General features: G+C 45.9%; 1 protein-coding gene across 2 annotated transcripts in view; it reads right to left on the bottom strand.

Moving 5' to 3' along the window:
* The window catches only part of tnrc18 (trinucleotide repeat containing 18), a 53714-nt gene that overhangs the window by 12874 nt on the left and 25832 nt on the right, over positions 1 to 15008 (bottom strand). For both annotated transcript variants that reach the window (XM_037792576.1, XM_037792578.1), the window contains exons 6-21: positions 14606 to 14693; positions 14169 to 14398; positions 12908 to 13054; positions 11757 to 11941; positions 10582 to 10996; positions 9341 to 10321; positions 9052 to 9197; positions 8826 to 8959; positions 8569 to 8682; positions 8276 to 8459; positions 7861 to 8176; positions 5881 to 6093; positions 3011 to 3181; positions 1995 to 2458; positions 1442 to 1576; positions 538 to 827 (exon numbers count right to left, since the gene is read on the bottom strand). In XM_037792576.1, coding sequence (XP_037648504.1) covers positions 538 to 827; positions 1442 to 1576; positions 1995 to 2458; positions 3011 to 3181; positions 5881 to 6093; positions 7861 to 8176; positions 8276 to 8459; positions 8569 to 8682; positions 8826 to 8959; positions 9052 to 9197; positions 9341 to 10321; positions 10582 to 10996; positions 11757 to 11941; positions 12908 to 13054; positions 14169 to 14398; positions 14606 to 14693 — 4213 coding nt within the window. The remainder of the gene's footprint in view (positions 1 to 537; positions 828 to 1441; positions 1577 to 1994; positions 2459 to 3010; positions 3182 to 5880; positions 6094 to 7860; positions 8177 to 8275; positions 8460 to 8568; positions 8683 to 8825; positions 8960 to 9051; positions 9198 to 9340; positions 10322 to 10581; positions 10997 to 11756; positions 11942 to 12907; positions 13055 to 14168; positions 14399 to 14605; positions 14694 to 15008) is intronic.

The raw sequence follows: 15008 nt of genomic DNA, 5'->3' as shown, positions 1-15008 counted from the left end.
TGAACACACCGTGTGTCATTTGTTTAATCAGTACAAAGACCTAAGCGTAAAAACAACAATTGAGTTAGGCTAGCCAGTCTTTATGCTATACTAAGCGGCAGCAGGTTTTAGCTTTCTAAGCAAATAACTTTATTTCGTAAAATGTGAAACTATTTCTGAGTACAGAGAGTGTCCCTGCATGCATGAAACATGAAGTGACCGGTTAAAATCCTTCTCTCTGTGTTGTGCATATGCAAAATCAACAAAGCGTTGTAACAGGTCACCGTGGTTTGCACCTGCAGACGCTACCTAATAATATTTCCTCCCATGGTTTAAATGTCTGGAGGTTCTCCGAGCATCTTCCAGCAATGTGCAGCTGAATCAGGTACTTTGCAAGGACAGAAAACTTTAGCGGGGACAAAAATTGGAGCAGACTGATTGATTTGCTGCTTTTAATAGCGCGAACAGATGTGTGCTTCCACTATTAAAAGGCTACAAATCAATCAGCGTGCTCCAGTCTTTTTTTTTTTTTTTTACTCTGTTTAAATGTGTACTCACATGTCAGGGGAGTGTACAGTGTTCACATGTCCTGCGTACAGTAGTTGGTCATCCATCGGGATCAAAACTCGGAGTCCGTCCACCAGAGAATCCTTATCCAACACACACTGCACTGGAGCTGGACGCACTGGAGCTGGACACACTGGACCAGGTGTGGAGGACCTCTCCGATACGCTGGTGCTGCGCGGTGGGACGAGTTCGTCTTCGCTGAAGCTGCTGTCCTGGTTGGGCTCGAAGTCTTCGTCTGCCGCCATGCTCTCCATCAGCCGGCTCACCGCTCCCCTGGAAGGCTGCAAAACACACATAAGGGCTTTAATTTCCCAGCACTAATTATCCAATAAGTGAAAATCTGATTGTGGAATGCACCTGATTTAATTTTTACAAGGTGCTCCTGCTACTTGAGATTAATTTGTGGCAGCCCACCAAACTACCAGGCTGACACGCCATAAATTAACTTTTCAAAGGGAAACAGTAACATATTACAACACTTATGCTGTTGAATACACAATATTTTTTTTCTGCTGTTCCACCACCACAACGAGCTCTGCACACACACTTCAGCTGCCTTTAGTGTTTCCAAAACAAACTCCAGTTTGTGGCTGGTGGCAGATGGAGAGCAATGCAACACTTTGGCAGAAATCACACATTGCAAGAGGTTTACTTTTTTTCTCTCTCTCACTAACAGAACGAAACAGTGTTAATTACAACACAAGCTATTAGTTAACGTCTTGTGACTTCTTGTTGCTGCGTCTTCATGTGTTTGTGCAACACGGCGAGCTAGAAAAGTAAAGTGGGAGTGTGCAGATTTAGGTCTAACAACTTAAACGTTTCGTGTTTTGTCCTTGCCAGGATAATTAAGTTCACATCCATAATGAGTTTGCAGCTGATCCATCATCCCACTGACCTCTCTGGCCTTGGTCTTGGCTTTTGGTTGGATCTTGCGTGCCGGGCTGAGGCTCAGAGGCGCAGGGACGTCTGTGATTGGACTGCACAGAGTGGACGGGCTCACTGGCAGAGGAGAGTCCTTCAGCTTCTTTTTCTGGTTTTCAGAAAACACAGAGTCAAAAACATGCATATGAATAACGGCACTGAGGATGTACTGGACAGATTTACATCTCTACACACACGCACACACACACACTGAGGGTGGGATGCTGCCAGGCTTCCTGCAGTTGTCCTTTCTTGTCAGCAACACGACACAGACAGCAGGGGACTGCTGCAGTGACTGAAGTACTGGGAAACCCTGCTGGCACTCTGACACACACACACTTAAACACACGCTCTCACACACAGAGGTGTCAAGGGAGACAAAAGGACGTGAGGGAACCAGAGTTTGGGAAGGAGGAGGAGAGGAGTGAAACAGTAACAGAGGAGAAAAGAAAGAGGAGCAAAGAGAGGCTTTGTTTTTTAGGCTCGTCTCAGTTGGTGAATCACAACCCGATGAATTATTGACGTACCTTCACCACATCTTTCCCCTCTCTGCTGGGCGGAGAGGGTTTGGGTCTGGAAGCTGGCTTTGGGGTGAGAGGTGGCGCCGAGCTGGAGGAGGAGGAAAGGCTCTGACTGGTGGTAACGGAGGCCGGCACTGGCATCTGATTGGCCGAGGTGGTGGCATCGTGGAGGAAAATCCTCTCGCTGCGTCGCCGGGTCCAGCCCTCGTCTTCGCTGAAGCCTCCGAACCCGGAGCCGGAGGGGAGGTCGAAGCTGAATTGTCGTGGCGACCGAGGCGTGGGCCGTGGTTTGGGCAGAGGCTTGCGTTTGGCTGGCTCATCTCGTTTGCAGGGGCTGGTCTGGTCGATGCGACGGGTTGCCGGGGGCAACAGGGGGAGCTCAGGGGCGGAGCGTTTGCCGTGAAGCAGAGAGGGGAACTTCCTCAGTCGCAAGTCCGAGCCAGAGTCCGACCACTCACACTCTGATGACCCTGATGGAGGAGAGGAGAGGGTCACATGTGTAAAAACTCTTCCCATCTCTCTCACACACAGCACAGAAAAAAAAACATACATCCAGTAATAAACTCAGGTGTTAGATTCTCTGAAATCAATAACCCTGTGAATAGGACTATTGATCAATTTGAAACTAATACATAATTCAAGAGTGAATCATTACACGCAGCCTGATGTGACAATTAGAAACGAATGAATATTTAACCATGAATCAATAATATAATCCTGAACAAACGCTCAGGCAATGAACCTGCTCAACCACAAAAAAAAAAAATCACAATTATATGCTGGAAAGCTGGCAGGAGAACCTGCTGTGAAATTAGTAAAAGCAGGAGAGTTTGTGCAGACAAAAGGGCTTCTATGTATTTTAGTTAAATATAAGAAGGAAAGCCACATCACTGTGTTTTTCTCTACTTTTCTTCTTCTTGCTACTTTCCACCAAAAAGGCATTCTCCATATTCATTCTCATTATTTGCACAGACATCATGCTCTGTCACGTGCAACTCATTTGTATCTGTTTTTTTTTTTACCCAGAGTGCTTTGCCTGCTGCGGTGTTTGCCGTCATGGAGAAGGCTCAACGGCGTGGAGCTGACGGGGATCGCGCTCGCCGCAAACCTGGCCAGCAGACCCAGCCCGCTCTCCTCGCAGCCGCCATCGTCGTCCGAATCGGACTCGTCCTCGTAGTCGTCTTCGGAGGTTTCTGTTTCAGAGAAAAGATTTTTAAGCTCAGAGAAACTGTGGCTGCAGCGTGGGGGGTCTAGGCCAAAGGTCAAATCACTTCCTACATGACTGCAGACACAAAGACTGCACCACTGAGGAGATGAATTAACGAAAGAAAAAGACAAGAAACTAAATAAAAAGACTGAATTAAGCCCTGCGCAGGATTAGAGCAGCCTGGACCTTATAATAACCGACTGTTACACACACATACACACACACACACACACACTCTCCCACATCTTAACATGGAGGCTGATCAGAGACAACAGTGGAGAGAGAAGAGATAGACCGTCCAAACCACTGCAGCCTGCCTTCACACTGTAATGCTGTGTAAGCAAGATACAGCAGGAAAAATTGGGCTTTACCACATACATGCATGTGAACCACGCTGACACACACACACACACACACACACACACACACACACTGCTGAGACTATGTGAGCACTCTGAAACTCTGACTCAGATCATTTATTATTTAAAAAAAACCACAGAGAATGTGACAGAGAGAGAGAAGTGAAAAACTGCTTCCTTCTTCCACTAAGTCTGACAGGCCAGAAGAGCACACAAAAAGGCAGAGGCGCACACAAACACACACATATATATACATACTGTAGCATACTGCTGGTTAGCTGTGTGTTGCAGGTAAGTTAGCAGTTAGGTCCATGGCAACAGACGAGCAGGAGGAGCGTCTCCGCAGGGGTTAGCATGTTAACGTTGTGGGTGGATTCACAGTACAACATCATTTTGTATTTATTTTGTCTTACTGATATTAAAGTGTGTAATGACATTTCAGAAAATAAGCTATGATTTGTGTTAACAAAATGTTTTATTAAGAAGAAATACCAGGCTGAATGTCAGTGTTTTGCTGCCCTCTCTGGTTTAAAGTTTCAAGTCCGTTACAGCTGTAACCATAACGATCAGTGATGTCATGATGTACCGAAGTACACCTGAACATCACTGCAGCGAAACGAGAAGTTAAACCAACGGGGGTCAGCAAAAACAAGATTTTTAAGGGTTGTTAAGTTACTCTTTAGCCAAAAGAATAATGCTTGATTTGATTTATGAAGCTTGTTTGAATTAAACAACATACAGTAGAATGAAATAAATATTTAAAAAAACTAATTTTAAGTTGTCCGGACTTGTTTTAGGAGCCAAATCTGGAGTTGCACTGTGAATCCATTATGTGTTAACTGAAGCAGGCAGACGATACAACAAGCAGGCACTGAGAGGACAGCCCTGTGAGGCCCATTGGTATAATGTTGGTACGAGTAACCATGGTTACATCCTCTTTCCCAGCAGAGCACCAAAAGTCTCCCTATTAACTTTTACAAGCCATCAGGAGACATAAAGTCGGGAGAGTGGAGGTAACCGTGGCTCTCATTAAAGAGCTTTAATTTGTGAGAACAATAAAAAATAAAAAATAAAAAAAGGTAAAAGTTAATGTTCTGTAGGTCAATTTCATCACGGTCCATGTTAGCGGTCAATAAAGAATAGAGGGAGGGGCACTTCCTACTTACAGAGCAGGTGACAGGGGTGTGGCCTCAGGCAGGGTGGGGCAGCGAGGTGGCGAGAGAGCGGCCTAGCTGTAGCGTAGCCTGGCCTTAGCACAGTCAAGCTTAAGCAAAGCTTTAGCCTACTAGCCGTAGTGAGGTAGCGTAGGCTCAAGGCTGCGCTAGTCCTTTGCCAAGCTTCTGTAAATGCAGCAGCAGCACAAGCACACGGAACAGGCTGAGAGACACTCAAAGCATCATGGGTAGGACAGGGAGGGACGGGACAAAGGTGAGGAGGGAAAGGTGAGAGGACAGAGCAAGGTGTCGGACAGAGCAACGTAAAAGGGAGAAGGGTTATTTGAAGGTTTAGTAGACACAGAGGAGGGCTCTATTGTCCAAATATCCCCAGCAGCTAATATGATTGGTGCCGTCAAGAAGTTTAGAATGAGTAGCGATGCATTTATTTCCCCAACACCAGCAAAAAACTACACCACATCATCAACAAACATTTAGTAAATTTAACTAAAAAAATCCCCAAAATTAGAAAAACTATCGTTACATTTCTCTTTATTTTAAACTGACCAGGAAATAAATGTCTTGTTATCCGTCCCATCAGATTCAACTCTGTGTGCTCTGAACTAATCTCCTAAATATATGTTTCAAGTTTCACAAACATAAACCTTAAGCTGAACAGTGTTTTCCAACCTTTTTTCTCAGGAGCTCTAAAAGGGATATTTGACGAACAGAGCGGTCTAAAGGATGTGTGAGGTGCAGCTGGACAGACTGACGGAGACGGACAGACAGATGAAGCAGACACAAGGACCACAGCGCTTCGCTTTCTGTGCCAATCAAATCAACACCTTTAATAAAGCTTATAGGTACCAAACTGCAATACAACTTTATGAAAGAATCTCACAATTCACACAATTATTCAATGTACAAATGCTACAAAATCGGTTTTTGCAATCCAGGCAATAAAAAACACCATAGAAATAGGTCAACTCTTTAAAAAACAAAAGGCAACTTTATAGAGAAGCCAGCAGCAAGAGAGGTAGAGATCGTCGAGCTAAAGCACAGTCTGCATTAGCGAAACGCAAACAAAGACACAAGCTGTGACGAGGCTCAAAGACACGTTTCTGTCTGACTTAACAGCGAGGGGCGAGGAGCTGTAAGATTTGGTCAGTAACCTTGGTCGAAGGAGTCGTCGGAGGAGCTGAGGCCCGCTTCCTCCAGCAGCAGGGATAAGTGCTTGTGTTTCTTCTTATGAGACTTCTGGCTGGACAGCAGGGACGTCGGCGACGATGCGGATCGCCTCTTCCTGGTCAGGTTGCCGTGGGAACGCGTCCCTGAGAGAGGGGGCCAGCCCCTTCGAGCAGAATTGTGCTCCTCTGAATCTGAGTCTGGTGCAGAGAAAGTGCGATTAATGATTCATGAAATAAAGAGTCGGACACCAAGAAGATTTCTGCTCGACCTCAACATCATTCTTCAAACTAAACCTGAATCTATATTATATTATTTTGAATCTCTGACTTGGCTACGGTCAACATAACTAGATGACCCAATGTTCTACTACTACCGTGATGTAGTTTTATAATGCCACCATGTCCACACAGCATGCTGGTCTCAAGAGGAAGAAGCACACGCAGATGGTTTGATTGGAAGAAGTCTTTAAGTCTACAACTCAACAGGTTAGATGAGGAATATTCTCCATTCAACGAGATAAAAGTGGCAAGTGTAAAAGCCGTTCCACACAAAGCATGGATTTTGGATTTTTCTAAAAATTAGCACAGAAATTTATAAAGACTTATTTTGTGGGTTCTTATGAATGCGGTACTTCAGCGGATTTCCACCTGTGGAAATATGTTTGACCAATGCAATCCTTTGTTCCAACTGATCGCTGTCATTCTGCATAATAATTAGCCATGTGCTGGTGATGGCGAGATGAAGCTTCATGAAGCATTGAAGCTCTCCAGCAAATTGGTTCCCAAAAGGGTTCATTTCAGGAGGCTTCATCTGGGCTTCATGTGCACAAAAAAACAACTACAGCATATTACAGATATGTGGCAGTGGTTTAACCGGGCAGAGGGCAGTGAATGTGCTTGTGTAACTGACAATAATTTCTCAGCTGTGTTTTGGCTTTTGGAGTCTTCAATTATATCATTGGTCTAAGACGATACAAGCCTTGATTTTCCCTGTTAAACAGGGGTTTTTTTGGTTACGTTTTTCCTTATCCAATGAAAGGTTTGCACTGTAAAGGACAGAGGGTGTCGTATCCTGTACAGATTGTAAAGCCCCCTGAGGCAAATTTGTTATTTTGGGCTATGCAAATAAAATTGACTTGACTTCACACGCTTCACAGCAAACTTCCTGGATTACTCGACACACGCTCTGAAGCCTCAGCACAGCATGTAACATCATTACCATGTGCTTGTGTTTGCTGCATGGTGAGTGTGTATTCTGGGGGCCTTAAAACAATGGCCGTTTGTTTTTGGGTTAACGGACTGTCGAGAAATATAGGCTTTTTTCGGTCCAATGGGACATTTTTCTGTGTTCCGTAAATAATAACGGGCCATCCCCTTCACAACACCCAATAAAGTACGACAAGCGCTGCGACGATTACCTCAACAACCAAATAAAGGACAATTTATGGCTGGAGATCACCCAACAGCTGGGATGCGATGAAGATGGTGATGTAGCTGATATTTACTTGCTAACGTTATACGTTCGTCACGGAATGGGGCTAACCACAACAGCTAATGTTAGCATTAGCACCACATTTGGGGTAGTTAAGCTTAGTCCCTTAGATATTCTCTGACTTGATAGGTTTTTGTTGTGTGGAGTGGACACGGTCACTATTTAGGAGGAAACTCGTTGTGCCTCATTGACGAAAATGGAACACAGAAAAGCGGATAATTTGCACCGGAACCGCTGTGCATAGTTGTCATGCTCCATTTGCGATTTTTCCATATTCCTGAACTGCATTTTCGCAATGAATACCTTTACCACTGAACTAACCTATGAGTCCGATTTTAAAAGGATAAGTCTGGTGTTATACTATATTTTGGATAGATATAAAACTGTGTTTTGATGAAGAAACATTATTTGGACTCTCTTAGTTCTTCTCTGACAGCATCAGTCACATAAAGCAGTTATGTTCAGGTACTCACTGTTGGAGCAGCTGCTGAGCTCTGATCTCATGGGAGAGAACAAAGCAGTCTTCTTCTGACCTTTCACCTTCCGGACGGTCTCCGAAGAAGAGGCCTTGACGGCAATCTTGTGTTTCCCTGCTTTGGCGGACGGGTGGATGCCGTGCTCCTTCATCCGACTTTCCCCAGACTTGCCCTTCGACTTGTCCAATTTGGAGCTGGAGGTAAGTTTGCGAGATGCGCCGAGTGAGCCGAGCTGCGAGAGCGAAAGCGCTCTGTCGAGGTCCGACGCCAGCTGCTCCTGCTCGCACATGTGGTCACGCTTCGCCTTCAACACCTGACAACACCACAAAAAAATATGTTGTTATTTAAATCAGAACAACTGGTGTAACACTGCGGCCAAAATCTAAACATGCACTTCCAAGTGGCCTCCTACCTCCAGAGCATGACTGGTGGATGGCTCCTGGTCATTCCAGCTCTTCTTCTTCTTTTTCTTCTTTTTCATCTTCACTCCTCCACTTCCCGCCTCCGTCTCTTCTTCTTCTCTGGACACCCGGAACCTCTTCCTTTGCCCCTCCCCAGCTTCAGAGTCCTCGGAGTATTGCACTGTCCTACCCACCCTGGGACATCGGGATATTTGAACTGTTTTTGTACTGAACAAAAACGAAACAGGCAAACCAAAAAACATGCAAAAACTGTCTGAATGTGGAGGGTGGAGAGCTGACTCACTTTCCAGGCCTGCTGTCCAGTTTGGGAGGTGTAGCCAAGTGTTTCCTCTTCCTGGGTCGCCCTCTGCCCCGTCTGGTCAGACTCCGCCTCTCATCCTCCTGCTGCTGCCGCTCACTGACATATGCATAAAAGAGTTATAGGTGTGTGTTTGTCTGGGGTGGAGACGTGGGAACATTTTTAAATGTGTGTATGATAATAGCAGCAGTGAGATTAACTCCTCTTGTATGTGTTTTCTTGCAGTAAGTGTGTGAGCTCACCGCTTGTCTCTGCGTCTCTGCAGCCTGCTCAGATCTCGCTGCTTCTCCTTGTACGTCTTCTGCAGCTCGGCCAGGCGGACACGGTATTCCACTTCCACTGCGTCCAACACGTCCATTGACATTTTACTGTACAGCTGCAGATAGGGGAGAAAAAGAAGTGTCACGGCATTACACAGACTAACACATTTTCATCTCTAGGTGACCCGTGACATTTTCTTCATCTTACCGGCTCTTCCTTTCTCTGCCTCCAGCTGTACTTCTTGTTGGGGTCCAACGTTCTGGGCAGATCAATGTGGGACTGTTTCTCGATGGCCTCCAACAAAATTTGTCTGCTTGCTTCAAGAAGACAGTCCAGACCCTCTAATGTCAAATCTGAATGGGATGCAGAGGATTTTAAAACATAAGAGAAATAAAAAAAAAAAAATCTCTTTTATAAACTCGTCTTCTTTATTTCCCTCATTCCCGCCCTCTCTACTCTCTTATTCTCCAACTCTCACCCCCTTATATCTACTCACCTTGCTCCAGGCTGATGTGCTCCATCTCTCGCTGGGCCATTTGGCTAAGCAGGGCCATCCCCTCCAGCGCCACCATCTCCAGAGCATCGGTGCTGCTGCAGTCCACACCCAGGGAAGGGTTTTCTATCTGCGGTAAGAGTGTCGGGGCCGGTGGGGTGCTGGGGCGAGCCTGGACCATTTCACTGGCTGCCAGCAGAGCGAACATCCCCGCCATGGGATCCTCAGGTCCGATGACCAGCGGGAGCGGCGAGTTGGAGGTGGGAAGAGGATAAACGGGAGTTTCATTGACACTTTCTTTCTGACTGGGAGTGAACGAGTTGATTGGAGTGTCTGGCTGTTCTTGTTCACACACCGAGCTGGTGATTTGTTCTAGCGACGCACACATCTGAGCTGATTCCTGACTGTCTGAATTTGCAGTGATGCACAGTGGATATTGTTCTGGATCCGTGATGACCTCTGGTTTAGGCTCAGCCTCTGTGAGTGGAGGAGGCAGGGGGTATACTGCCTGACAGGAGTAAGATGACGCCTCCATTTTTATTTGCCCTACTTCCTTCTCTTCCTCCCTGACTTCTTCTAGTTGTTCACCTTGAGGCGGTGGAGGGCTGGGGACATGCAGAGGTAGCGGTTGAGGCTGGGGCTTCGGGGCTTCCACGTCTTCCTCTCTTTCCCGGCTGGCTAGCGCAGGGCTGCGAATCCGGCGAAGAGGACCCAAACGTTCTGGCGTCATGTCAAGCGGAGGCTGCTCCGCACCAGGTTCCTGCTTGAGAAAAGATCCCGTCTTTGACGGCTCTAGCTTCTGTGGCTTGATGTCTGCGTCCAGCAGCCTTGAATGGACGGTTGCTGAGGGCAAAGGGGCAGCAGAGACAGTAGAACGAGAGCGGTGGGGTGGGACAACCTCTGTGTTTGCCCCTGTGGGTGCTGGGATGTGATAAGGTGGGAAATGTGAGCCAGATGGTGGGTAAGGGTAACCAGAAGGGAGATCTGTCATAATAAAAAAAGAAGAAATAAAGGAGGTCAGAGAAGATTAATCCAATATCATGCATGATGTATCCATTGCTCAAACTTTCTTCAATAGTTTAAAGTATCAAACACATAGTAGATGAGCCCCAACATCTCATAATGACCTGGCAAAGTACAGGTGGCCTTAAGCCCAACAAGCTAACAAGACATTTCAGTACACAGGTCAGTAATTTGGCTTAGCAGCTGATGAATGTTGAGTTGTTAGATTCCTCCAGACTCACCAGAGTAGATGCCTTGAAAGGGTGCAGAGACCGGCTTCTGTCCTTCTCTCTGCTCCCTCCGTCCCACCTCCCCCTCCTCGGCCGCCTCCAGTTTAGGCCGCCGTGGCGAGGACGGGGGCGGAGAGGCTGAGCGGGGGGAAGGCGCATAAGGCAGGGGCGTCGGTGGGTGAGACAACACTCTCTGCCCGCCTTCCTCTGACTTGAGGGTGGTCACCGGTGAGGGGAGCGGAGGCAGCGGGGTGAGGGAGGAGGTAGACGGGGTTGGCGAGCGAGAGGGAGGGGGAGGTTTGCGGGGGTGCAGGACGGGCGAGGGAGACGGAGAAGATATCGAGGAGGGGCGGGGTTTGGGGTCGGCGTTCCGCTTGTCTGCCTTTTCTTCCATCTCTGGCCGGTGCTCGCTGGCCTTTAAACGCTCCTGAAACACAGGAGAGGAGGTGGCTTTATATGCGTGTACGTATGATGTGACACACTTTGCTTCAGGGCATAAATATTAGTGTGTGGCTACATTGTTTGGACTTCCTGGACTGTATTCTCCTGCAGCTGCAGGATGTGCTGTGTGAGTGGCTGTTTATTGAATGTGTTATACAACTTCAGTATGACATGAAATGTGTGAAGGGTGTACATCATCTCTGGGAAACTACTGAGGCTTTTTTCTCCAATTGAAAATATATGTGTGACCCATTTTTTAAGATTGAACTCTTCAGCAGGGATCAGTGGGTTTGGGGCTGAGTGCCACAGACAGGATAGGGAAGTCAGAGAGTATTGAGATACAGCCACATTGTTGGTTTTGGTCTTTTTGTGGGATTTGTTGACAATAAGTAGAATACCGAATATCCGCCTTATCCTTTAAGTATTGCTGTAACTCTTCACCCAGTCGTAGAATGTGGGTTTTATGTGTGTATGCAATATTATTTGTCTCACTTCTAGTTCTCCATTCCTCTACAGAGCCAGGAGCATCTACAGTATGTGTTTATTGTGGATGTGTATTTGTAAGGACATTAATATTTGCACATAAAAGTCTCCTGCAGCTGCAGGACTGCTGTGTTTTATGTTTGTGTTTGGAGATGTAGGTGGATATATACCATATACAAGCATAAAGGTATGTAAATGTCTTTGAATATGGGGTTTGAATTATGTGTAGCTATTGATACGTGTGTGTGTGTAAGTCCACTTACGACTAGCTGTGCGTTCCTCTGCAGCTCCAGGACCTGCGCTGTGTGCTGCTGGATCATGAGCAGCTCCTGTTGCCGGAGCATCTGCTGCTGGGAGAGGAGCTGGAGCTGGGCTGCATGCTGCAGCGAGCTGCCTGTACCGTATACCCCCGGCCACACCGAGGCTCCACGCTCCAGTACATCACCTCCTGCGGAGCGATGGAGGAGAAGTAAGGTGTTTAAGTGGCATTCTTTGCCATGACATTTTTCATATTTAAGATGAAGTGTTTGACAGTATCGTTGCTGCTTCATCTCTCAAAATGAAGACTACATTTCCCACAACCCAATGGAGGAAAAACATCCACCCTCTACTGCAGTGGGACGTACCCCCCCTGCCCTGTCAGATGAACTACCCCTTCATTGACGCCACCCGTCGGGCTCCAGATGTGTTCATTGGAATTGAATTTATACTGGATGTTATGTTACTATTAATGATTCAAATGTAGACATAATAGCAGATGTTACAATATCGTTTGAATACAAATTAACTTATGTTTAGGTGGGTCTGATTAAGTTCTGCATCTGTGCCACTTGGATTGGCAGAAGCCAGATGTTTCAAATGTTTAGCCATTACTTTCAGCTAACTATCTCAACTGTTTATCTGTTACTTTTAGCTAACTAAAACCACTTACACATTATATTTAGATAACGGTTTCAAATGTTTACCCATTACTCTTAGCTGACTGTTCAGACTTTTCTTCTCGCCTGCTAAACTAGTTCTCAGGATTGGTGTTACAGCTGACTCAATATGTGTATATATACATTTGTAATCAAAGCTTAATTTATTGTTTGTTTTCCCTTTCACTTTACAGAAGAGGATAATCCTGTTTAAAGTGCATCACAGCGTTCTCTTGTTTGTGCTGAAAAGCAGCAAAACTACTGGCACACAGTCCACAATGACATATGGAGGCTGTCAATCTTGTTGGATATGGTCTCATTTGTTTACAGTAATTACCAACACTAACATCTGTTTCAAAATGAACATGGTTATCATTTCTTTTTGCTAAAATGCAATAAATTGTAATTTTATAAGCGATAAAATCAGCAAACCAACATCTTGCACCCATACTTTAGATTTCATACGCACACATACAGAGAGAGACTGGCTTTCATACCGTAGTGTTGCAGGTGTTCAGTGGGGATGACTATTAGCTGTCCAGACTGTGGGTCCCTGGCAAACTGGTAGGGAGGGGGCATGGAGCCTGGCAGAGAGGGTTGGTAGCCTGGGGGGAGGGTCTGGTGGAGTGAGGAAGGACCCAGGCCTGAATGGGAGGGGAGGGGAAGAAAAAGTGTGAAAAATGTTAGAGATTGAGACGAAAAAAAACATTTTTTTCCAGCAAAGCTAAAACTAACATTAACTCAGCATCATTCTTCACCCAGTATGTATACCCCTGCTGAAGCCATAATAGAGTTACATCAGTGAGCACTCACTGAACGCTGCTTTTTGAGTGATTTTGTTTTTTTGCCCTCTGTGTCTAGACAGAGCCGGCCCTTGGGGAGCTCCTCGTGTTTGTGTGTGTTTCCATACTTTCAGATGTTGTGTGTACAGTTATGTTTAAACTCATATAAGTATGAGTGTGAGTGTGTGTGTGTGTGTGTGTGTGTGTCTTGATGCTGTTATTTCTGGACAGCGAGCGTTGGAGGAGCAGGAATGTCCTGCAAAGATCAGGAATGTCTGTGGAACTTGACCCCTGGAGGCTGCTGCTGGACGAGCCTCTGGACACAAAGACAACACCTCCCTTTTTCTGCTACACCAATCACTAAACGCTACACAGGCGCATGTAGAATTTTGCAAGCACGCCACGTTCTGGTGTTGAACTGATTTAGACTCTTTAGTCTTTCGCACCACATTGGATAACTGCTGACAGAGAGAAGACATAGATGCTGACTGAAAAGGGCAAGAGCTGCTGGTACTACTGTACTACTAATGCTCTGTGTGGCGTGCTGCTGTACTTGTCCACATCTGTCACCCCAGTGGACATATGAAGTGGCAGCTCACAGGAAGACATGGAAGGTCATTCATGTCTGACAAGAGAACTTTTGTGGTGCATGTAGATGCTTGTTTTATCTAACAAATAGTCCAAACCCCACAAATACTCAGATCACTATCAAAAAAAGAGAAATCTTCCGAGTTAGAACTTGGTAATGTTTGTCATTTAGCTTGGAAATTACTTTTTTAATCAAAATGAGTGTTGAGTCATTTTCTGAAGTACATCTAATCCTGATATAAGCTGTACAATTCTTGAAATCACTAAATAAATGCCTGAGTTCAGCCGTTATACAAAAGGTGCCACAAGGAATGTTAAGTGCAATTTTGGGAACATCTAAACATATGCTTAAAGCAGTTAGTAAGTGTCTCCAGTCACGTCCACATACTGTATGGGGAGCTGGAGAGCCAGACTGGGGGCGCTCCAGGTCGGGGCATCCAGGGGTGAGAGGTCAGAGTTGAGGGGTCGTGAGGCCATCGCCCCGCCCCTGCCAGAGCAGCCCCTCCCGTCACCATAAGGTTGGGGGTCATGAGGCTGGGCGTCATCATACTGGGTGTCAGGCCGCTAGACAGCGGGGTGGGGTGCATCTGCGTAAAGTCTGCCAGCTCCTTAGACTCTCTGGGAGGAAACAAGACACAGTTTTATTTAATAATGTGAGTTTAGAAATATTTTTTATGAACCCAAAATATGTAATTGAAAACGGAGTACATATTTTTTGTCACGGTTGACGCCTAACACAAATATTTTTTTCACTATTTCCATTGGCAACGGTTCATGTTTGGGTTAATAAGGGTAAAATGACTCCATCCACCACACCCCCCTTACCTGAGCACCTTCTCCTGCTCGCGCTCCAGCCGGCCGGCCAGCATTCGGTCGTCGTGGTGACGACCACGGTCCTCCCCTCGCTCCTCATCTATGGTTTCAGGCACAGATAAAGATGTTTAGTAGCTGCATCACTGAGGCTCCTTGTGTGTCTAAACCCTGATCCCAAATGTGAAATGGATAACGATTAATCAATTTATTGTCAACTATTTTGATAATTGATTAATCGGTTTGAGTAATATTTTTTTAAAGAAAACAATCTAAATTCTCTGATTCCTGCTTCTTAAATGTGAACATTTTCTGGTTTCTTTACTCCTCTATGAGAGTAAACTGAAATATCTTTTGAGTTGTGGACAAAACAAGACATTTGATGACGTCATATTGGGCTTCAGGAAACACAGATCAA

This window comes from Sebastes umbrosus, chromosome 14 (genome assembly GCF_015220745.1).
Source record: "Sebastes umbrosus isolate fSebUmb1 chromosome 14, fSebUmb1.pri, whole genome shotgun sequence".
Classification (NCBI taxonomy): domain Eukaryota; kingdom Metazoa; phylum Chordata; class Actinopteri; order Perciformes; family Sebastidae; genus Sebastes; species Sebastes umbrosus.
The sequence above is the reverse complement of the archived record's forward strand: the minus strand, read 5'-3'. Positions and strand labels throughout refer to the sequence as shown.